This window comes from Staurois parvus, unplaced genomic scaffold, assembly GCF_062004578.1.
Source record: "Staurois parvus isolate SC_StPar_1 unplaced genomic scaffold, SC_StPar_1.0 ptg000264l, whole genome shotgun sequence".
Lineage (NCBI taxonomy): Eukaryota > Metazoa > Chordata > Amphibia > Anura > Ranidae > Staurois > Staurois parvus.
The window spans coordinates 784,219-808,726 of NW_028318060.1; the positions used below are offsets into that span (position 1 = coordinate 784,219).

The 24,508-nt window shown below is 40.9% G+C and overlaps 1 protein-coding gene across 1 annotated transcript in view; it reads right to left on the reverse strand.

Annotated features, from left to right (window-relative positions):
- Positions 1-7,078: 7,078 nt before the first annotated feature.
- Positions 7,079-24,508, reverse strand: part of LGSN (lengsin, lens protein with glutamine synthetase domain) — a 30,206-nt gene continuing 12,776 nt past the window's right edge. The window contains exon 3 of the mRNA XM_089681316.1: positions 7,079-8,522. Within this exon, the coding sequence (XP_089537442.1) occupies positions 7,323-8,522 (1,200 nt within the window). The 3' untranslated portion in view covers positions 7,079-7,322. The remainder of the gene's footprint in view (positions 8,523-24,508) is intronic.

Sequence of the window (24,508 nt, forward strand, 5' to 3'; positions counted from 1 at the left end):
AGCTTCCCATATCCCTTTCTATTTTGTGAGATTAGATGCCCATCTAAAAGTTTTTTTTAACAATCTATACTTCCTGCTGACACCACCAATTGTTGTAATAAAAAATGCTGGGTGCAATAACTAAAAGCAAGTCATATACACACACACAATCAACATGTAGTCATGCAGGTACCTTTTAATCAGCATTTAAACCATTACATATTCTACACATGTGAAAGACCATCTACCAAATGAATACTTGCCCTGGCACATCATAGCATTCACCCGGCACTCCAAGAAATAACAGAATCCAGCTGCAATATTCTTGCACTGTCAAAACCTCCACTTTTATTATCACACAACACACAGGAGGATATATCTTATAGTCATCACAATCTGCATAATAACACACACCAGTAAGATAGTGAGCATTACAGCATGAAATAGACACATTATTTTACAGCATCACAGCATAGAATTAATACATTACCAAAGCTATGTTAGAAGCTGGAAGGAACAAATCCCATTGGAACCAAACTGCCCAGGGGGTCATAGAGAAGCTGTAGGCGCGACCAGTCGATGAGCCCATATAGCCTTGGCAAAAATCCCAGCCTCAGAGCGTCCTCTGGCCACTAAGGGTGGGGGGGCTTCTATTTGTCTCGCTTGGACCTTATAAACCAATTTTCTGGAAGCTGTCCAATAGTGGGCGGCTCCACACCCACCACAGGAGAAGCCAGCAGAAGGGTTCCGCGAGTCTAACAATCACCATATTCGTTATCTGAAAAGTCACACTTTTGCTTCTTATCTACCCCAAAACCTCTTTTCATCTCTTCCAGACTTAAGGATTTCTAACCTAGATGTCTTTAAACAGGTTTTTATCTCCTAATGTGAGGTTACTACATGTCATAAACACGTTTCATTCCATAAACACGTTTTTATCTTGCTTTCAGCAGAATATCTTGTGACTTTGTTCTTTTGACATAGAGAAATGGGACATCAGTCACCTCTCATGTCCCTGGCATTTAGGCAACAATGCTTTATTGTAAAAATTACCCAAGAAACAAAGGGTCCAAGGTCAACACATTTCATAGGCATTACAGTGGTGTAAACGACCTGATTCTGAATAATGTTTTCCCTATGCTAGCATCACCATTAAGATATTTGTATATTGCAATAGGGTTACCTCTTAAGTCTCCAGTGAGAATAAGTTTAATGTTTGTAGTTGTTCTTCATAAGATCCTCCAGTCCCCTTATAAACTTTGTTACCCTTCTCTGGACTCTCTCCAGTTCCAGCACATCCATCCTGAGGATGTGAGACCAGAATTGGACAGCATACTCTTGAGTAAATCCCCTTTTTAATGCATGTAAACAGTCTACTGGCCTTGTTTGCTGCAGATTGGCATTGCATGCTATTGCTGAGTCAGTAGTCTGCTAGAATCCCCAGGTCCTTTTCTGTCCTTGATTCCTCCAGAAGTTCTCCACCAGTCTTTGTAGATCAAGTGTGGGTTCCAATGTATTAGTATGTCATATGTATATAATATATCTACTTATATGAAAAACCTGTATTTGAGAGATCTGTATACCTAATGAATGTATTCATACTCCGTAGATTATCTCACATTTTTCCTGAAGAAGGATTTTTGAAAAGCATTGAGTCTAGATATGAATTATGTTTGTAATCTATACATGTGTTGAACCTCTAATTGGGGAGTATTTTAATATGTTTTGTCAATGTTTTGAATGCATTAAAAATAAATTTGTTTTTATGATACTCAGTTGTCCTCTTATATATATGTCCACATAAAGTCCATGACTACATATCTTAAATTAAGCTGTTAGCTATCCAAGGTTGATAAAGTTTGTCAGTCTGTCCTGGGATAAAACCTGGGTGACTCAGGGTAGTGGTCAGTGGACAGAGGAAGCTATGACAGCCAACAACAGTAAAGTATCTGGTAATTTCACGTAACGTAGGTCCTATAAGTGGGAGCTTCAAAAGGATAGTGATTTGTCATGAGCAGGGAAGGCCCATCAGGGGAACTGAATAATTATCCTGTTCTAATGAAACCCGCAGTTTGAAGGCACCATGATTTTGGAAACAAATCACTCACATAATGTGAGAGGCTGTTTAATACCTATCCGGTTTCGGAAGGCCACTCTTCCCCTGTCTTTAAACCTCGTCAGCATATCCTTACTGTTGCAGGGCAATTTACCTTGCCAGACAAAGTGAGAAAATGTGACCTGCAGTGAGCAAGGTTTGGAACAAATCCTGGGCATCACTTCATTTTTAGGACATTACAGCTCCAAAACCAGGACAGCGCTAATGTTTTCCATGAGAGCAAGTCTTTGAGGATTGTTTGTAAAATTGGAAAAAAATTCAGTTTGAAAGTTTTAGACAAATCAGCAGGGATATATGTGCCAAGATGTTTAAGAGCTTGGGGGGCCCATCTGAATAGAAAGGAGGGATGCAGGGCTCACACTGTAGCTTCTGGTAAGTTGACATTTAGGGCCTCCAATTTTTAGAGGTTAACCTTAAGCCTGGGTTCACACTGATGCAATGCGGAATTTGCACTGGTTTCTGTGAGAATTCTGCATCGCATCATAATTGCACCCCGTTCATGCAACCGCTGTGGGTGTGTATGTTAAGTTAACAACACCCCAAAATTGGTTCACAAAACACTGTGCGATGTGCAGAATTGGATTGCATGGGTGTGAATATCCATGGATCTGATTCTAATTCGGACAAAAAAAGGCTCCTGCACCTTTTTGGCGCGGATGCAATGCGATTTGAGCCATATAAAATGTATGGCTCAAATTGCACCGCACAGAATTCACATGTATTTGCACAGGAATGTGCGTTTCGCCCCTGCTGAGTGGAGTGCATGCAGGTCGGTGCATTCCAGGGTCATCTTGTACATGCTTAGAGCTGATCTCTTACTCAGTGCTGCCAGTTTGGTTTACTGTCTGGAATCCGTTTTACACTAGGAAGCCTGTTTTGGAGGATTTTGTCAATTGGCTACTTATTTTAAGTTATAATGTGAGTAGATTGAGCACTATTTTATTCAATTAAAAGTCTTTGCAATATTGCACTAATGGTTCTCCTTTGTCTTCCTTTATAACACATCATTTTGAGGGGAAATCCCTTTTGAAGTTGGATGTAAGGAAGCTCTTGTATATGGAGAAGGCTATGGAGAGGAAATTTTCCCTGGGAATTGGAGGATAATATTGTATTCATAAAGTGCAATTTATTCTTATCTTTGGTGAGTGCGGAATACATCAGTATTAACAGGAAGCTGTGGATCCGTGGAGTCTTTTCTCTGTATTACACTTATCCTAAATTTTTTTGGAGCACTATTTGCATGTTTAAAGGGGACTTTCTTTGTTTTTGGTTTCATCACTTTTTGTATTTGGACACAAATTTTATATCTTTTTTTCTTTTTGGTGGTTTTGGACATTTATTTTATAACCATAGAATTTATTATGATTTGAGTATATTTTTGATTCATTTCATGTTTTGCGCTGTTTTATTGTTTCACTCAATTTTTTTTTCTTTCAATCTTTTTGATTCTTATCAAGGCACAGCAGCATTCACTTTCACATTTTTCACATAGCTCTTGTGGCGCAGGTTGTTTTTGTTTTAGTTTATTTAGCAGTTTATATTTACTAAAATAATTGCACTTCTATGTTTTGTGTACTGTGGGAGATCAGATATAGTGAATGCAGGGTCCTGGGTTAATAACACTTTAACCACTTGCCAACCGCAGATAGCCAAATGACAGATTCACTGCAGCCGGTCAGTTCTGGGAGGGTGTCATATGACGTCCTCCCAGAATGCACCCTCCCACACGCCCCCTGGGATGTGCACCCGGCAATCTCCATGATCGCTGTGTCCTACGGACACAGCTGATCACATGCAGTGGTAAAAGGCCAATCACAACGGTCTTTTACCACATGATCAGCCGTGTCCAATGACACAGCAGATCACCAGAAAATGCAGTTGCCGGTTATCAACTGCACTTTCCTCACGCTGTCACATTGTGAGGAAAGTACTGCCGATAACCAGCAATTGTCAGAGGAGGGATCGGCACCAATCATCAGGGCACTGATCTTCAGTTCCCTGATGATCTGTGCCCAGCAGTGCCACCCACCAGTGCCGTACATCTGTGCCCAGCAGTGCCGCCCACAAGTGCCCAGCAGTGCCAACCACCAGTGCCTAGCAGTGCCACCCATCAGTGCCAAGCAGTGCCACCCATCAGTGCTGCCCAGCAGTGCCACCCAGCAGTGCTCAGCAGTGCTGCCAATCAGTACCATTACTCGTTGCCACCCATCAGTGCCACCTATCAGTGCTCATCAGTGGCCATCATTGTTGCATATCAGTGCTGCCTATCAGTGGCCATCGATGCAGCCTATCAGTGCCCATCATTGTTGCATATCAGTGCCAGCTCATCAGTGCCGCCTATCAGTGCCACCTCATCAGTGCCTCAGTGCCCGTCAGTGCTGCCTATCAGTGCCCATCAGTGCTGCCTATCAGTGCGGTCTCATCAATGCTCATCAGTGAAGAAGAAAAATTACCTGTTTGTAAAATGTTATAATAGAAACAAAGGAAAATATATTTTTTTCAAAATTGCTAAAAAAAATAAAACACCCAGCAGTGAGTAACTACCACCAAACGAAAGCTCTATTGCATGAAAAAAAATATAAAAATGTAATATGGGTGCAGTGTTGCATGAACGCGCAATTGTCATTCCAAGTGTGACAGCAATGAAAGCTGAAAATTGGCCCGAGCAGGAAGGGGGTATAAGTGCCTGGTAGGTAAGTGGTTAAAGTAATACTTTAAGCTATCAGCTTTTCCATCATCTGCAGCTCCAGACACTGCCCCCGCTATCCCATCATTGCCCAACTTCTCTGTAATACACCCCACTTAGGTAAATTAGGACTTGTTTATAGTATGAAATGCTGAATAATGTAGTTCACCACTCCCAATGGAAAGTTATGGCTCATAAAAAAGAAAGTTCAGTTAAAGGAAACTTTTTTTCTGAAGTCAGTGGGTAATCCAATACATGGCTCTTTCCCCCCAAAAGAAACATCTGAATTTGGCTGAGCAGACTCACAGTGTAAATACAAACCAACATTATTCACAGGAGAATCAGATCAGTAATAACAGAGGTTGCTGCACACCTTAACATGCCTAATAAGAATTTGATTACATTTCAGCCCAACAAATGCAGGAAACTATAACACTTGAGCTTTTGTGCAGTACTATCACAAGCTGTGCATCTGCATCTGCCATTGCTGGTGTGAACTCCATCGTCAATGGACACATTTTCATGATAGTTAATCTGCATGGGGCAACTCTGTATTGTAGTGGTACTCTGGCTAAAATGTGAATTAGCACATAGCATAGAATGTTCCTATTTGATATTCTGTATATGTTATGAATTCTTACAGAACATCAGCAACTAATGTAAACTATAGATGACTATGAATTCTGAATGGAGCCTTACCTAAACCCAAAAACAAAAATGTAATATATTGTAGCATTCTTAGATATGGTGGCTGAATTATTATTCACTGTTCAGGCTAAGAAATTTTCAACAAGTACAAAAAACACCTGTGGATCCTGTCATAAATCAAGTGTCCTTGACACTTCCTGTGTTCCTAAAGGAAATCATACATTTTATATTTACTGCTTAAACTACAAGTCCCATCTATTCACAATGTAACATAAATGAACAGTTAGACACATTTAAATGTTCAACATGTATGACACCCAAAGGTACACAGAGGAAGGGACAGGAATTGTGTCATTTGCAAAATCACCAGGTAAAAACAAATGGAAAAGAGCACAAAAAATACAGTCAATGAATCAAACATCTGTAATCTGCTATATTCCATTTTTGTTTTGGGGTTTAGATACAATTAATTTAGTGCTTTTAAGCTGAAGTTTAATCTGCATATATGTTCTCTTCCTAGGTCCCCCCCCCATCAACATGCTAATGAAATTGTTTAATAAATCAATCCAATTACTTACCTTATTTCAGGTCCTTGTGCTTCTCTATGCAACACAAGCAAATAATGGCTGATGGGAGGGGCAGGCAGGATGCAATACACAGTTTATTGAAAACATTGCCACACTCTGCCGTAGTACTTCTCTTCAGTTCTAAAGCAAGCAATAGGTTGTTTCCTGGGAGGAGTTATGCAAATATCAGAATACTTTGATTGGTGGATGTCAGTCTGGAGAAGTGGGCAAACCTAAGCTGGCTGTATTTTCATACAGATTGGTCTAGGTAACACCGACACGTAATGCTGAACCCCTATGATTGAAAGAACTGAAATATAATTAATGAAGGCACGGGACAGGGACAGTAAGGCTGGGAAGGAAAGGACTAGATGATGCATGACATCTTTGAACCAGTAAATGAGGAGGGCTCTATAAGAGATGCTGCAGCTTTTAATGCACACTGTGACAAGCTCACAGTGTACTGTGAAATAAGAGTATGCAGTTTCAGTATAGGATAGCACCTTTTGCAACTTGTCAATACTAAAAGGTAAGGCTTCACTTCAGCTTTAAAATGGTTATAAACCACATATCACATATGCCTAGTGATGTGACTGGTCTCAGATGATACACAGAAATGAAACAAATCCTCCTACATAAATTATACCTGTTTATCTACAGCCATCTTTCCCCTACATCCATTCAAAGTGCAGAATTTACACAGGATCTCTCAGCTCTGAAAATCAGGGGGCAGGGAGCTGAAGTTGCACTCAGTGAGGAGAGCTCTGAGAGCTGATTGTAGGGAAGGGCACACCCCCCTTCACACAGCACACAGAAACAGAGCTGAGCCTGTCAATCACAGGCTGTGCCCTAACTGTCACCATTTTCCTCTTGGTGTCAGCAAAACGTGTCTGAAGTGACTCATACTTGAGGAACAAGGAAGTGGACAGAAATTATACTTAGTGCTCTGGATTGAGACAAGCAACACTATAGAGGAGTATGCTGTGTTTATATTTCATGTCTGAGGTTTACAACCACTTTAAGCATACTTACTTATAATTCAAGCATACCTTATACTTTACAAATGAACTGCACATACCAACATTTAATTATAAGTTTCCATTTATTTATTTCATCTTTATCTTTCTATGAAACCTATCGTGTGAGTAAAAAGGGCAGCGGACCAGAAAAGCACAACAAAAGCTAAGTAAACTACTCACTAAATATAAAGCTGTAAAAAATAGTTAGCCATTATATTTTCAAGAATATCAAAATCAAATTTGTAAACCCCATTTACTGCTTAAATGCAAATGACTCTTTGGTTAAATAAAGATATGGCCTGATTTATTCATATAAAGTATTCCAAAAATGTATTTCTCTCTGTGTCTCCCTCATCTGTCTCTAATTCATACCGTTTCATTGCCATAAAATAGTGAATAAAAGGTTCACCCAAGGATGCTCTCATATATGTGTCCTCTTCCAAGGCAGTCAGGGCATCCTCTAGTTTCAGTGGTATTGAGGGTGCTTTCTGTTCAGTAAGTTTAGTATGACTGTTAGTGCCTTCTATTAAGTCAAGGCCCCTTCTGATTCCATCCAGGCCCGCGGCAACTGTGGCAGCTAAAACTAAGTAGGGGTTGGCTGTGGATGAACACAACATGTTTTCTATATAGGTTCCATTGCAGCCATGAGATTTAATATTGTAGGCAAAGGTTTTGTTGTTAGATCCCCAAGTGGTACAGATGCTATCTTGAGGGTCTTTCTCATCTTTCAAGAAACGTTTGCGGCTTGCTGCTCCTGGAGAAACTAGGCAGCTCAGTGCAGCTGAATGCTGCAGAAGACCTGATAACCATTTTTTGCCAATGTCTGTAAGAACTTCTCCACGAGACCCAGTATGAAATACATTTTTGGCTCCACTAACATCCCACAAACTGTGTGATAAAACTCCGGAATTATAAAAACCCGCAGAGTCAGTATAAAAACTTGTTATGTAGTCTTGTTTCTTAGCTGCTTCTTTAATGCCAGTTTTAAAAGTGAAGGCATTGTCAGCAGCGGCCAAACCATATTCAGGCACAAAGGAAACCTGCATTTGTCCAGGAAAACTGGAAGATGAAAAGCTTTCAATGTTCCCACCAATGTAATACATCCCCTCTAAGAATTCTTGCATGAACATCTGGTGATCAGAGAGCAATGTTGCAGCAGGGAATGCAATTGTCTTTGAATTTATAATTTCAGCAACTCCAAATATACAAAATTCGTATATGAAAGCAGAATGTAGCAAAAATCCTCTTTCCTGTAATTGACTAAGTAAATGTTTAGCTAGATATCGTGGTGAAGTAAGAAGAGGATTGCCTAGGAACGTAAATGAGTCACAGATCACTCTTGCAGTTTTGTCGTTCCATGGTAGAACTTGGAATGTTTGTAAATCTGGTTTTAACAAAATATCACTATTAAATTGTTTAGAACTAATTTGGTCTACTTCATTGTCTTTGCGGTCCAAAGTCAGTTCAAGATAACTTCTTGGCATGCAAATTCCATTCAAAGCTTTGTCCTACAAAACATTGAAAATATATATCTTATTATACTCTAATCTAAAGTTGCTCATCAAAAATACATTCTTTATTTGCTTCACTAATCACAGTATATTGGTTGAGCAGCTAGTGGGTTGACCAGTTATCAGCAATAACAAACCAGAAGCTATAAAAGAGTCAGTAAAACAGCAGGGATGAGAAGCAGTTAGGCTTAGACAGTGCTAAAGCGTGATACAGTACTAGAGTATAGCCACAGGACATTGCTGTAGAAAACAGACCTGTCAGAGCAAGAAGCCAACACATAGCCAGAAATTAAAGTGTCGTTAAATCAAAAACCTGAAAATATTTCCCCTATGTGTGCTGCTGTTTTCTCTAAAAAAAAAACAGATTACTAGTTAGTAAATATCTGGTTTTCTTAGAACAGAAACACACAAAAATCCATAGCTTCGCTCAAGGCTGGCCTCTACTGTACATAGACAACTTTGGTGCCAGCCATCACAGTCCGTCTCCATAGGACTCCACAAGTCCCATACTTGTGAGCAAGCCAGGAGTGGTGAAACACATCAAGGAAGGTTGGTTTTGGGTTGGAGACATCACTGTGTACAGTCAATTCACTTATTATTAAAAATACTGCAAGAAGAGATTATTGGAGTGCAACTGATAATTCTTCCTATTTACCTGTTTTTCTTGCCAGTTCATCAGAGTTCCTTATTCAGAATGGAAATGCTATGCTGGCCAATCCATTCCTTCTGCATTGCCACTCTGACTGCACATGCTCCAGTTTCCCCTAGAAAGAAGAACGTTCTCCTTTTTTTTCAGCTTTCTGCCCCTCATTACACTCCCATTCATCATGTGGGGCAGCTACAGGATAGTGATTGACAGCAGAGCACTTCCTAATTGCTCCCCTGAATGTGAACTCGTCAGGGTGCACATGCAGACTGAAATATAAATTCAGTCCATAAAAATAATGTTTGCTTATTTTTATTAAAGTGTAACTAAAGTCAAATATTTTTTTTAAAATGCATAGATTATTCTTTAAGTCTTATAAAACATTATGTACCTCGTTTCTATGGTGTAATAAACGCCCCAGAATCGGTTTCGACCAACTTACCATGCCTAAGACCAGTGGAGGTATTGGGCTACCTGACATCATCTGCTACTACAGAGCCTGCTAAATGGCAAGAATAGTAGATTGGTCTACGAATCGTAATCAAAAGGCTTGGGTTAATTTGGAAGCTGCCTTTTCAGAGACCCTGCTCGCCACCTCCCCTTGGCTGAAAAATTCTTACATTCCGTCTGAGTTCAAGGAACATCTTCTTATAGGCCCCACTCTATCCTGTTATCATCAGATAAGTAAGAAAACAGATTTCTCTTCCACCCCTGGCCCACTCTCTCCTGTCAAAATGAATCCAGACTTCCCCCGGGTATGTCACATGCCTTTCTTGCAGGACCTAGCCCCACAGACAGTTTGAGTATGCACCAACGTTTTAAAGACGGGACGTTCTTATCCAGAGACCTCATTCTGAATAAATGGCCATCCCTGACCTTGACGCCATGGATGTATAGACAACTCCACCACTTTATACATAGCTCCTCACATATAAAAGAATATACTAGACATCTTACCCCATTTGAAAAACTTTGCTCGACGGATTCCCCCCAGAGACATGTTATATTTCAGCTTTACACATGCCTTTAAAATACTATTGACCTTCCGTCAAGGAAAGCTTGCAAGGCCTGGAGCTCTGACTTACAACTCCAACTATCGCCGGAAGACTGGGATCACATTTACGAACATATACACAAAGGGTCCATATGTGTCTCCACACAGGAAAACAACTTTAAACTATACTCTAGATGGTACAAAGTTCCATCCCTGCTTCACCAATTCGACCCCAACATCTCAGATTTGTGTTGGAGATGTCACCAGGCGACGGGTACACTCCTGCATATTTGGTGGGACTGTCCAGTGTTGCAGCCTTTCTGGGGGAAAGTTCAATCTACAATTACACAAGTAACTACGTATACCCTAGACCCCTCCCCTGCACAATTCTTTCTTCACCACTCCACACTTCCATTTCGGATGTACCGTAAATCACTCGCCATGCATATGGTAAACGCTGCAAAACAATGTATCCCAGTCTACTGGCGCTCAATACATGTTCCCACTCTCCGAGAATTGTTTGCTAGGATCAACAAAATTGAGGAAATGGAGGAAATGATTTCTGTTGCTAAGGAACATCCTGAGAGATTCAGGAAAACATGGGCCTGTTGGAGTCATTTCAAAACCACTTCTACTTATCACCTACTAGTACATGAACAACAGATACCCTCTGTTTGAATGATTGGACATAATGTGGTTCTGGGGAGCACCCTGTTTACCTAGGTCACACCTGGTGCACGTTTGGATGGGCTTTGGCTCAACATTGTGGCATACCTTTCCGGGTTATTAGCCCACGTGTTGCTTCATTGACTGATCTGGCACGTACTGCATCTTAAGCTATATGACTATCTTTCTAGCGTGGCTCGTACAAAATGAAGTTAGCTTTTTATCCGCAATTATCCATTCCAGTTCCCCTCAACACCTTACCACCCCCTCCCCCTCCCCTTTTTTTTTTCTCATATTCCCCTCCCCCATTATACCACCCTACATATCTTTCTCTAACTACTCCTCTCTCTGTCTTATCTTTAATTCACACCTGTGTTACGCCTTTATTACTTACATATCACCTACAAAACAGAGCATTGACCTTCATACAGGTGCACACCCAAGCTATGGACACACCAACCATAACATACACATCATCATGTGCTATCGTTACCCAACACTCCACACTCCCATAACATAAAAGCTTGCTAATAGGCCAGGAGACAATATATCTATATTAACTTATCTCTTATACTCTGTGTATCTGCTGGTTTGCAATATTCATTTGATATAATGTCATATTCCATTTTGATCTGTATTGCATTTTAATCCATGACCCGTCTGCGAAACGGGAGGCTACATGCTATGTTTATGTTCAGACTGTGATCCATAACTGTATATGCACTGATATGCATTTTTTCTTCTAATAAAAGTATTTTTGGAAAAATTGGATAGATTAAGGGAGGAGTATAACCTCTGTCAGATTTTTCTTGACCATCTGCGTCTCATTGGAGAGAATTCCCTTTTTATCCTGTTCCATATCCAGAACAGAAAATGAAAAGAAATCTCTCCAAAGTGAGGGGATCCTGGTGTGTTACCAGTGTCACTAGAAGCTACTGTCTCCACTGGATGATTTCCCCTGTATAAGTGTTCTGGTGCCAACCCATAATTTGAGATTTTCTTTTGCTATCACTTTCAATGACAATGATAAACGGGACAAATAGTGGGGGTGAATCTCCTTAATTGGGGGCACAGACATCAATAAAAACCTGACGTGTTCTATTCCCTCTCCACTCTATTCGAAACTAAAAAAAAAATGTTGCCTTTAGTTATAGTTTGGTTAAAAGCATACAATATTCTTTAGAATGATTGCAAAGCTTGATGCAGAGTCTATGAATAATATCTAAGAGGTGGTGTTGATGTGGATTGATACACATAAACAACACCTCATAGTTAATGTTCATAAACTCCTAAAACGATGAAATCACTTTAACCGCCTCCTGTCCGCCCTATAACAGAAGTACTGCTACAGGGTGGCAAGGGTGCACAAAATCACGTATATATATATATGTGATTTTGCATGTCCGGTTAGGGGGAGCGTGTGCCCTACCCGTGCCATCATTCGCGGACGCGGCTCTCAATCACCGGGTCCCGGCGCCCAGTGATTGCCAATCATCTCTGATGGGGGGGACAACTGTTAGTAAACAAAACAGTTATCTCCCATGTCAGCTCCTGCACATTGCTGCAAAGCAGTGTGCTTACAGTGAAGCACACAAACACAGCCCCTAGTAAAACAGCACACAATTAACCCTTTGATCACCCCACATGTTAACCCCTTCCTGCCCAGTGCCATTAGTACAGTGTCAGTGATTATTTTTAGCACTGATCACTGTATTGGTGTCACTGTGGATGTCAGTGACCCCAAGTAATTAACCCCCCCATGTCAGAATGCCCGCCGCAATCCCACAGTCCCAATATAAGTCGCTGATCACCGCCATTACTAGTAAAAATTAAAAATAAAGAAAAAAATCTCAGTATATATACCGCCATTTGTAAACACTATAACTTTCACGTAAACCAATTAATTTACACGTATTGGGATTTTTTTTTCAGCAAAAACATGTAGCAGAATACATTTTGGCCTAAATTTATGAAGAAATTTGATTTTTTACATTTTTTTACTGGACATGCTTAATAGCAAAAAGTCAAAAATATTGTTTTTGTTCTCAAAATTGTTAGATTTTGTTTTTTTTATAGCGCAAAAAATAAAAAACATACAGGCAATCAAATACCACCAAAAGAAAGCTCTATTCATGGGAAAAAAAGGACATAAATATAAGTTAGGTGCAGTGTTGCATGCCTACGCAATTGTCAGTTAAAATAACGCAGCGCCGTAACTCAAAAAATGGCCTGGTCAGGAAGGGGGGTTAATTCCCTGGAGGGCAAGTGGTTAAAGAATATTGAGTGTTGTTAGGTTGTCAATAAAAACAAGCAAGCATTGCTTCTATGACCTCTTTCTATATTATTAAAATGATATGTCATTGTTTTGTATGAACCATGTGTCATGTGACCACATGTGCACTGTGGAATTCACAGTAAGAACTGTACTATCCTGAAGATCATATGGTCTGGATTAACAGGGGAGCAAATAGCAGTGCTCCATTGTCAGTCAAGATCACTAAGCCACCCCATATGATGCACCACATTGTCACATGGGGCAACAGAGAAGAGTGCACATTTTATTTATATTAAGTGTACAAAAATAAACTCTTGAATTGTTTGTGTACATTGCTTTTTATATTAAGAACCTTTTTTTAATCAGCCACGTGAGTACAGACCCCAGCAAAAGACGCCACAGTTATGTGTGAATAAGAGGTCTGATGCTCTGCCTAGAAGTTTAATATGGGATTATTGAATTAGTACATAAACATCACATGACTGACTAACAAAGAAGTTAAAATGGATTTAACAGCATTCTGATTAGGTGTTATATACAGTCAAGAGGAAAAGTAAAACAAATGAATAGGACTTTATGTATGCCATCAGGAGAACAAGTTAAAACAGTTATGAATTACAATTAGAGTCCAATAATTTTTATTGCAGAAAATCAAATATAAAATTTCCCATAGGTATATACAGTAATCCAGTTAAAAACAAACAATTCGGCATGACATAGAGCAGTTACATTAGGATAAGCAGTCTACACATTTCGTGGGACTTCATCGGGACCATCTGAGCCCTTAAAAATATTCAATAACTTGTACTGAAAAAAAAGAACGCAAAAACAAACAGAATTCAAAATGCCAGAATTAAAAAAATATAATCCACCAAGTACAATTTTTACAGTACATATCATCCTGTATTTCTGCCCATAACAGCAGGAAGAAAAGGGAAGAAAAGAATAACAAATTTTCAGTATCACGGTGGTGGTAAACTTGTTGGAGGAAATTTTAGACCCTTGTTTTCTTCCCTTTTTTTCCTGCTGTTAAGGACCGGAATACCTAATATGTCCTGTAAGATTGTGCATGTTGGAAATTAGTTTTTTCCAATTCTGGCATTGTGGATTCTTTTTGATTTACTAAAGGCAAATAGGCTGTGCACTGCAATTGCATCGCAAGTGCTCTTCAAATGCATTACAAGTGCAGTTGCTTTAGATCCGAGGGGAAGCTCTGAAATGATGCGAAGCTAGACTGATTTTTATCATCCAATCATGTGCAAGCAAAAATACTGTTTTTTTATTTTCCTTTAATGTTCCATTCAGATCTAGAGCAACTGCACTTTCAGTGCCCTTGCAGAGCACTTCCAAGAGAACTTGCAGTGCACAGCCTATTTACCTTTAGTAAATCAACCCTGTAGACTGTTTACTCCATTGTAACTGCTCTATCTCATACCTATTTGACTGTTTTAATTGATTTAATGTATATGCAGATGGATAATTGTATATTTAATTTTTTGTAAAAAAAAAAATTGTATTTCATAACTGATTTCTCATACTTTACTCCTGATGGCGTATATATAAAGTCCCACTCATTTGTTTTACTTTTCCTCTTGACTATTATAGAATTATGTCCCCGCGAGTGTAAAGTTACTTTGTTTGTTCATTGGACTCTTTGGACTGTTTGGTGCTCTATACTTGTATGTCATATACAGTATACAATTCTTTTAGTGACAACTCATACTATGCATATATAGAACTGTGTGCCTATGGGTTTAATACTTTTCTTATTTCAGCCTTTTGTGAAAGTCACTAACTGATATCCCAGGGATACGAAACATATACAGTACTGCTTCTGGATATTTTCTCCTATCATGAGAACTATATATTACGGACTAGTAATGTGTCCTTTTTGTATACTATTATCAGTCATGAACATGCCATATACTCTACGAGTAGGACTTTAGCAGATAAGTCTGGTTTGATTAGCCTTTTGTTTAAAACATTTTTTTTTGTTTGAGGCTCAATTTTATTTACAGCTGATTTGTGTAACAATGGGGACCAAATTTGCACTTCGTCTTGCTAACATTTTTATGTCTGTTTGGGAGGCTGAATACTCCTGAGCAGCTAGTATGCTGGTATTGATATATAGTATAGTTTTTTTTTTCTTTTCGAAGGTGACACAGGAGGATATGGAGTCTTTTTTAGAGATATCAATGGCAATAACAAGGGTATTAGGTTTACATCACAACACAAAGCAGGGGTTGACAATTTTTTAGATTTTTTTAAATTTGGGGATTTTTGTTTCTGACAATTGATTATAAGGAGGCTGACCAGAATAGCTTCATATACCTACACATTGTGAACCATGCCCAGATAGGATTAGGAATGTACCTAGGGGACAATTTATTAGGATCAAAAGAAATTGTACTTATCAGGAAATCCATACTCAAGTGCATGTTCAAAGGAATTGTCATGCTCAAAAAAAAATGCCTGTGCTTAAAGAAATGTGCATGCATACAATAGAACTGCGCATAGAATTAGGATTCTGCATGCATCTGCACGAGCATTAGTGTGAGCGTGCTTGTTCTGGCACCCAGTGACCTATTTAAGGCCCTACTGGACTTAGAATCATTGCTGAGTGGTCGTCAGCTTCCTTTGTTTGTGACCTGATCCTGTGTAATCCTGTATTCTGACCTGGCTTGCTGAATCCTGCTTGTTCCTGAACTCCTATTGCTGACTTTGGCTTGTGACCCAACCTTGCTTCATTCCTGCTGTTCCAGGACCCTCTCTGCTTGTCTGATGCTGACCTTGGCCTGGCTCTGAATCTGCTCCTGGTTTCCGATTTGGCACTCCTGCTGTCTGGTTGTTGCTGACCTCTGCCTTTCTGACCACACATCCGAGATCCTGTACCTGCTTGCTGCCAGCTGATCTTCCTCAGCTCCGCATCTGGTATCAAGACATCCTAAACCAGATCCTCTGCAGGCATCAGCGCCACTCTGAGCCTTGTTTTACCCTGTTACCATTCCCAGGGGAAACAAGACAAGAGGTGTAAGGGCAGCCCTCTCATCAGCCCAGCCTCGACCAGGTACATGATGGTACCACTCAGCCATGAATGAGGCCGAAAGCGGTGCTGCGTCTTTGGAGATGTTGTGCCAACTGATCACTGCTTTGACTCAAGTCATCAAGAATCTTCAGGAATAATGTTGTCAGTTGGAAGACCGAGTTCAGACTCTTGCCACAGCATCCTCGGCACCTGCTACTGCGACCTGTGGGGCATCATCGACAACTACAATGCCCATGGTAAGGCCACCTGCGGAACCCTGGGTCCCCACTCCAGAACGTTTTTCGGGAGATCAAAGTAAATTCCGTCTCTTTAAGAATGCTTGTATCCTGTATTTTGCATTACAACCAAGGATATTTTTAGCTGAATCAACAAAAGTGGGCTTTTTGGTTTCTCTACTACTCGGGGAACCGCAGTCCTGGGCTCATCATTTATTGGATCAATGTAGTCCGGAGTTGGACATTCTGGACACATTCTTTGACTCCATTGCTTGGCTATATGATGATCCTCAGCAAGCCGCCACAGTGGAATCTACCTCTCATGCATTACAGCAGGATCAAAGGCCAGTAGAGGACTATGTCTATGAATCCGCAAATGGAGTGCTGACACTGGCTGGAATGACACTTCTTTCAGATTTAAATTCCGCCTAGGACTTTCTGAATCACTTAAGGATGAGTTAGCCAGAGGAGAATAACCTAGTTCTGTTGAGAGTCTGATGCTGCTAGCCATCCAACTGGATTGAAGGTTGCATGAACATTGGTCGGAACGATCCCCCAGTCCTCATCCCACTCAGTTGCTGCATAAAGTTCTGACTACAACATCTCTTCCATCTATCTCTTCATCTGCTACATCAGGAATTGAACCCATGCAAATCGGGCTTCTGCCCTCCCCATTGTCTACCAAGCAGAAATTACGTCGTCGATAGTCAAACCTCTGCTTTTACTGTGGAAATATGGGTCACTATATACAAACCTGTCCTGTGAGGCCAAATAAATCTTATTTCTCATCTCTGGTGGCAGGGTGTACTTTCATGAACAACCCTGCTCATGGTAGCTGTATAAGTCTCTTTACAAGCACTCAAAAAATACTATCACTGTTCAAGCCATCATCGATTCTGTGGCTTGCAGTTTCTTTATGAACATTATTTTGTTAAAATGCACAGCATTCCTTTGAGAGCTTAGAAATAAAGAATTGCAGTACATTTGGCTGATGGAACTGGATTTAAGTCAGGGCTTGTAACCTTCTAAACTGATCTGCTCCCTGTTTCCATTAATGGCATACATCAAGAGTTTCTTCGTTTCGATGTCATTCCATCTCCCATGTTTCCAATTATCCTTGGGGTTCCTTGGCTCCAGGCTCACAACCCCCATATAGACTGGAGTACAGGCAAGGTAACATTTTCATCAGCCTACTGTCAGAAGTCTTGTCTTTTACCCTAAGTTATGGGAACTATTCCATTGTTGGGTCTCCATAGCTACTCAGACTCTGCTCAGTTTGTCCCAACTTAGTACCATGATTTCCTGGATGTATTTCACAAGAAGAAGGCCGAGAGTTTACCACCTCACCAGCCATACAACTGTCCTATTGAGCTCTTACCAGGAGAGGAAATACTATTTGTGAGATTTTTCCCACTGTCCAAACTGGAATTGGAAGTTCTCCATCAGTATGTTTCCGAGAACTTGGAGAAAGGATGAACACGCCCTTCTACCTCACCTGCTGGAGCAGGTATCTTTTTTCATTGAAAAAAAAGGCCATATGCTGCGCCCCTGTGTGGATTATAGAGACTTAAACAAAATTACTATCAAAAACAGGTACCCGCTTCCACTGATTCCCGAGCTCTTCCAGAGATTCAGAACAGCAAAGATCTAGACCAAACTAGATTTACAAGGAGCTTACAATCTTGTCCACATCAGAGAAGAAGACAAATGGAAAACTGCATTCAGAACACGTTTTGGAAATTTCGAGTATCCAGTAATACCATTTGGATTATGCAACATTCCAGATACCTGTCAGCACTTTATAAATTATATTTTCAGGGACTTCTTCGCCTTGTTCATGATCGTATATTTAGATTACATCCTGATCTTGTCATCTTCTTTGGAGCTTCATCGCATTCATGTCATGAAGGTGCTGTTCAGGCTGAGACAGCACAAACTTTACGCCAAAGCAGAGAAACACGAATTCGAGAGACAGGAAATCTCCTTTTTTGGATTCATAATCTCGTCTGAGGGCATCGCCGTGGACCACCATTAAGTGAATGCTATATTGGACTAGCCTGTACCACTTGATAGGAAGGGAGTACAAAGGTCCATGGGCTTTGCTAATTTCTACAGAAAATGTATCAAAGACTTTTCAGCCATTACACTGCCCATTACACAACTTACCAAGAAACATGTACACTTCCAGTGATCACGAGAGGTGCAGGATGCGAATGACAAGCTGAAGCTTCTTTTCACATCTGTGCCTATATATCCGACATTCTGATCCTGCTTTATCATATGTTTTGGAAGTGGATGCCTCTAAAAATGCAGTTGGGCCTATTCTGTCACAGCGACTAAGTCCCATATCTTTAATTTACCCTTTGGCTTTCTTTTCCAAAAAACTCACTCCAGCTGAAAGGAACTATGATGTGGGAGACCAAGAGTTGTTGGCTATTAAATCTGCCCTTGAAGAATGGTGATATATACTGGAAGATGCATCGCATCCAATCCTAATCTTTATGGATCACAAGAACCTAGAGTACTTGAGGTCAGCCAAGAGACTGCGCCCTCATCAAGTCAGGTGTGCACTATTCTTTTTTAGATTAGTATTCCATAGCACATCCAGGGTCAAAGAATGTAAGGCAGATGTGCTATCTCATATGTTCCCTGATGAAGAAGAGGAAGCATCTCCATCTTCTTGGCTCAGAATTGCCTGCTTCTTCAAACAGATGTTATGACCTGTATTAAGTAAGCATCCAGACAGGAGTCACTTCCTCAAGGGGTGACTTTACAGGAAAGAGATAATTATTTTTCAAGATGAAATCTTCATACCAGCAAATCAGAGACTGTCAGTTGCCAAGACCTGTCATGACCACCCCCTAGCAGGGCATTTCGGAGTACAAAAAACAGTTGATCTGGTTCAGTGTTCCTTTTAGTGGCCTAAACTAAGGAAAGACTGTGAGAGTTATGTGAGATTGTGTCACCTGCATCCAAAGTAAGAATGATAAAGCTAAGTCCTGGGGTCTATTGAGACCACGTCCAGTTCCCAAGGGGCCATGGGAAAGGGTTTCCATGGATATTATTGTGGAATTGCTAGTTTCCGACGAGTATACTGTCATCTTTGTGATTGTGGATAGACTGACTAAGATGGCACATTTCGTACCTATGAAGGGTACACCCTCAGGAAAGGAGACAGGTCAAGCCTTCATAAGGGAAGTGGTGAATCATCATGGGGTACACATCAATATTGTCCCAGACTGTGGGGTCCAGTTTACCTCAAAATTCTGGCGGGAACTCTGCAAGGCTTTGGATATTAACTTATACTTCTCTTCCGCTTACCACCCACAAACAAATGGACAAACAGAGCGCACAAACCAAATACTGGAACAGTACCTTAGATGTTTTTCTTTCTTCTCTCAAAATGATTGGGCATCCCTTTTGCCTTTGGCAGAATTTGCCTACAACTCTGTTCAGAGTACCACTGATCAAGCTCCATTCTTTGTTAATTATGGTTTTTGCCCTTCATTTCTGCCTGACCTTGTTCTAGACTCCCCAGGTCCTACAGTACAGGATAGACTGAGTTTCTTTTTGGAAAACAACAAGAAATTACAACTTGCTGTTGCAAAGGCTAAAGGGGATAACAAGAATGTATTTGACAGAAAAAAAGAAGGGATCTGTTTCTTAAACCAGAAGAAACGGTCTGGTTGTCTACCGTGAATCTAAAATTGCCATGCTCATCAAAGAAATTGGGACCCAGTAATGTTGATCCATTTGCAATCAGAAGAATTAATTTAGTTGCATATGAACTGTTTTTACCTGAGTCTTATAAGATTCATACTGTTTTTCATGTTTCATTATTGAAACTTACTGTTCCAGATCATTTTTCAAATCAGGACTCAGGACCCCCACCACCAATTATGATAAATGGCTCGGAGGAGTATGAAATGGAGGCCATTTTGGATTACAGGACAAGAGGAGGATGCACACAGTACTTGATTAAGTGGAAAGCTTTGGTCCAGAAGAAAATTCTTGGGAACCTGAAGAAAATGTGCATGCTCCTGATCTTTTACAGGCTCTGCTACACATCCAGCAAGGAGGTCCCGAGTGGGCATCTGGAGGCTTCCTGTAAGGGGGGGGCAACGTCAGGAAATCCATATTCAAGTGCATGTTCAAAGGAATTTCCATGGCCAAAGAAATGCCTGTGCTCAAAGAAATGTGCATGCACACAATAGAACTGTGCATAGAATTAGGACCCTGCGCACGCATACATGTGCGCACGCACGTGAGCATTAGCGTGAGTGTGCTTGTTCTGGCACCCAGTGACCTATTTAAAGCCCTATTGGACTTAGAATCATTGATGAGTGGTCGTCAGCTCCCATTGCTTGTGACCTGATCCTGTGTACTCCTGTATTCTGACCTGGCTTGCTGAATCCTGCTCGTTCTTGAACTCCTATTGCTTACTTTGACTTGTGAGTGTGACCCGACCTTGCTTTGTTCCTGCTGTTCCAGTAGGCACCTGTGCCACTCTGAGCCCTGTTATACCCTGTTACCATTCCCAGGGGAAAAAGGACAAGAGGTGTGAGGGCAGCCCTCTCGTCAGCTCAGCCTTGACCAAGTACGTGACAGTACTACTTATGACTATTATATACAGGCGGAAAAAGTCAGGGAAAAGCTTTTTCCTAGATCAATTGATAGGGAGATAGAGACAGTAACACAGTTGGAAAGGGATCATTTGGTTAGGGATCAGGAAAAGGATATGGGAATGAACAAGAGTTCTTTAGAAAATGCTTTCATTCAAGAATTTAATGCACAATACAGAACAATTAAGAATATTCTTTTAGAAACACTGGCCTGTTTTGCTTAAAGATAAAATGCTAAGTAAAGTAATAAAAGAACAACCTGACTATACTTATGGAACAATGTGAATCTAGGTAAGTTGCCCCCCCCTAATGTGATAGACCCCCTTTCCCCCCATTAAGGTATCTTCCTTGGATAGGGTTGGTTTATTTGCATGTGGGAGATGCCAAACATGCTGGAATAACTGTCAACAGGATATGAGGCTATATACTATCAACTGTAGAGCTACTGGGCAAGAATAGTTTATTGACAAAGTTATTTCTACTTCAATGCCCTTCTGGGCAACAATACGTGGGTCACACTACATAAAAATAGAGGGTACATTTAGGGGGGAGCATATTAGGAATGTTAGAAAAAGTCTCATTGTCTCTCGCGATTTCATAGTCTGTCTTTATTTTAGGAAGCATCATCAGAGGAACCTCTATTTAAACATTGGATGGGCTCCAGTCTAAACATTCTGAAGTGAGACATTTTTGATTTATGAGTTAGAAACCTAGAAAGTCACACCTCCAGGTGGGGATTGACTGGGGAGGAGCTGAAACATGGTGCTGTGAGGCTGCATAATGATGGAGTTCCGGACGCACACCATGAATGCCATGTGGGAAAAGCCCTAGAGCCTACCTGAGCCCTATCCATGGAGCAGCCTGCATGCTCATTTGTCCGGTGGCCGCAGACCTCCTGGGCATCGGTTGCGGCGGAGGACTTTGCCGTGGGTCCTGGCTGTCAGCCTACGTGTTGACGGGTCCTTCGGTGGCTGGGAGCAGGTGGCTGGAGGAGTTCCGTGGACCTAGCAAAGTGGAGTCAGGAGGTGGCGGCATCAGAAGGAGGAAAGGATGCCGGGAGTGCCCGTGACACCACCTGTGTGGTGATGAGGGTGGCTGCGGGACAGCCTGTGCGGGGTCTGGAGACCCGGGAGTTGCCGGAGATGATGAGTTGCCATTGGCAGCAAAAAAAAAATTCTTAAAGAACTGTAAAAGCTACTTCAAAATAAGAGTCTGTGGGGACTAACTGTGTGGATGGAAAAAACTTTCTCAGGGGGTCTTGGGGGTCAGCGGGAAGGTTTTTTCTGTCCAAATAAGACACGTGGGGGTACTTGGGACCCCGATAGAAGAAGAAAGAGGAATATCTTGGGGTCAGCAACTTTGGAACAGAGGAAATTTAACTGTAAATCTTCAAATGAAATGAAGAGTAGAGCTGTGAAAGGGGGGGGATCAAACCCCCCCCACTCAAATTCAAATGCAAACACAAGCACAATAAGAAAATACATGCCCCTGCACGAGAAAAGCTCAGAGATCCAATCCATGGAGAAACAGCAGGAAGAAATTAAAAAGTACGATGGAAATCAATCTAGACTGTCATTTGGAATACTGGAAAAGAGCCAGATTAAAGACCCTATAAAGAGGGAAAGCATAAGAGAACAAGAAAATATGGAATAGAAAGGAGCCATGGCACAAATACCTACAAAAACTGAGATGGCGGAAATGTTCTCGACACTAGAGCTACAGTATTTTTGAAAAATGAGATGGGGATATTACGCAAGGATCTGGGCCAGATTTTAAATCAAGTTGAAGAAGTAGAGGGGAGAATGGAAGAATATATGCATTTAATTAATAAATTAGAAACGCAGGTGGAGGAGATGAGGAGGGATGTGGAGAGAACAGAGAAAGCTCATATTTAAAATGGAAGACAAGGAAAATCATAACAAAATAACTTAAGGATTAGGGGTCTACCAGAAGAAGAACAGGAAGAGGATCTACAGGAGATAATAAAGAGAGTCTGTAATCCTATAATGGGAAGACCAGTGACAGAAAAACTGAAAATCAAGAGTACATCAGGTTACAAGGCCAAGAGGAATACTGGCAGAAAGTCCCAGAGATGTAATAGTGCGATTTCATCACTTCGAAGATAGAGAGAAAATATGGAAAGGTCTGCAAGACTCTAGGGAAATAAAATATAAGGAAACAAACCTGTATATCTTTGCGGACATTGCCTCAGAGTCATTGGCTAGGAGAAGACCTTTGAAACCATTCCTGGAGCATAAGAGAGAGAAAAAAGTTCGATATAACTGAGGCTTTTCAGCATGCTTACTTGGAGGGAAGTAGGGAAAATGGCAAGGTTGAGGTTCCCAGAGGACCTCAGTGACTTTTGTGAGAAAATAGATTTACAGAAAATGGACCTTGAAGGGTGGTCAGAGGGATCTAGAGAGAGTGGGGTGGGGGAAGGTTTACAGAGAGAGAGTTGTGTCTTTTTTTTGTTTTTGTTTTTTTTGTCTTTTTTTCTTTCTCTCTCTGTCCTTTCTCCCTGGCCCTTCGTTGGCCGCACTATGGTTCCTTTGCCCTTTGCGGGTGGTCTGGAGGCCGGGCACGCAGTCAACTCCAATGTGATAGATGATACAAGCCAAGGATTGTAATCGGTGTGCATGTTTTGAGTCTCACCCCAGGCTAGGAGTCATTAGTGAGAATAATCCACGACAGACTCCAGGGCAATATGTAGGCCAGGGGGGTTTTAGGTGTAAAAGAAGTAGGGGGGAGGGAGGAAAAGCAGTGGGGGAGTGGGATGGAAATAGGGCGTTTCAGCAGGGAGGGAAGGGAGAAAGTCCATATCTCAAATTGTCTGCATTTGTCTTCCCGCAATGAGAATTCTGGTAGGGTAACGGAATAATATTTGAAATGAGTGTGATTAAGTTTATAACTTATAATATGAAAGGGTTAAACTCTACAACAAAAAGACATAAGATACTGAGGGAAATCCACCAATACTCCATAGATGTGGCGTTTCTTTAAGAGACACACATAACCCATGATACAAATGTTAAGTTATACACTAAGCACCACGCAATGTGGTACTATGCAGATTCCCCAGTTAAAAGAGCTAAAGGCGTAGAAATTGGGTTCTCAAAAAAAGTAAGTTTCACCCTGGAGGGAAGAATGGAGGACCCAGAGGGTCGGTTTCTATTTCTGAGGGGAAAGTTACAAGGAGTTGAATATACACTAGCTAATATCTACTGTCCGAAAAAAAATCCAGTAACATTCTTGGAAGGTGTGTTAAGGAAACTGTCTGATGTCTGAATTTAAAAAGGGTAGCCTGGTTGTGGCAGGGGACTTAAATCTGTGTCTGGATCCTCAGATGGATGCGTCTTCATGTATGCCGAGAGAGGGGAGTATGAAATCTAAACTATTGAAGATATTATTATATAAGTGACACCTGGAGAGTAAAACACCCAGGTGAAAGAGATTATACTTTCTTCTCTCCAGTACATGGTTCATACTCAAGACTGAATTATATAATGATCAAGCATAGAC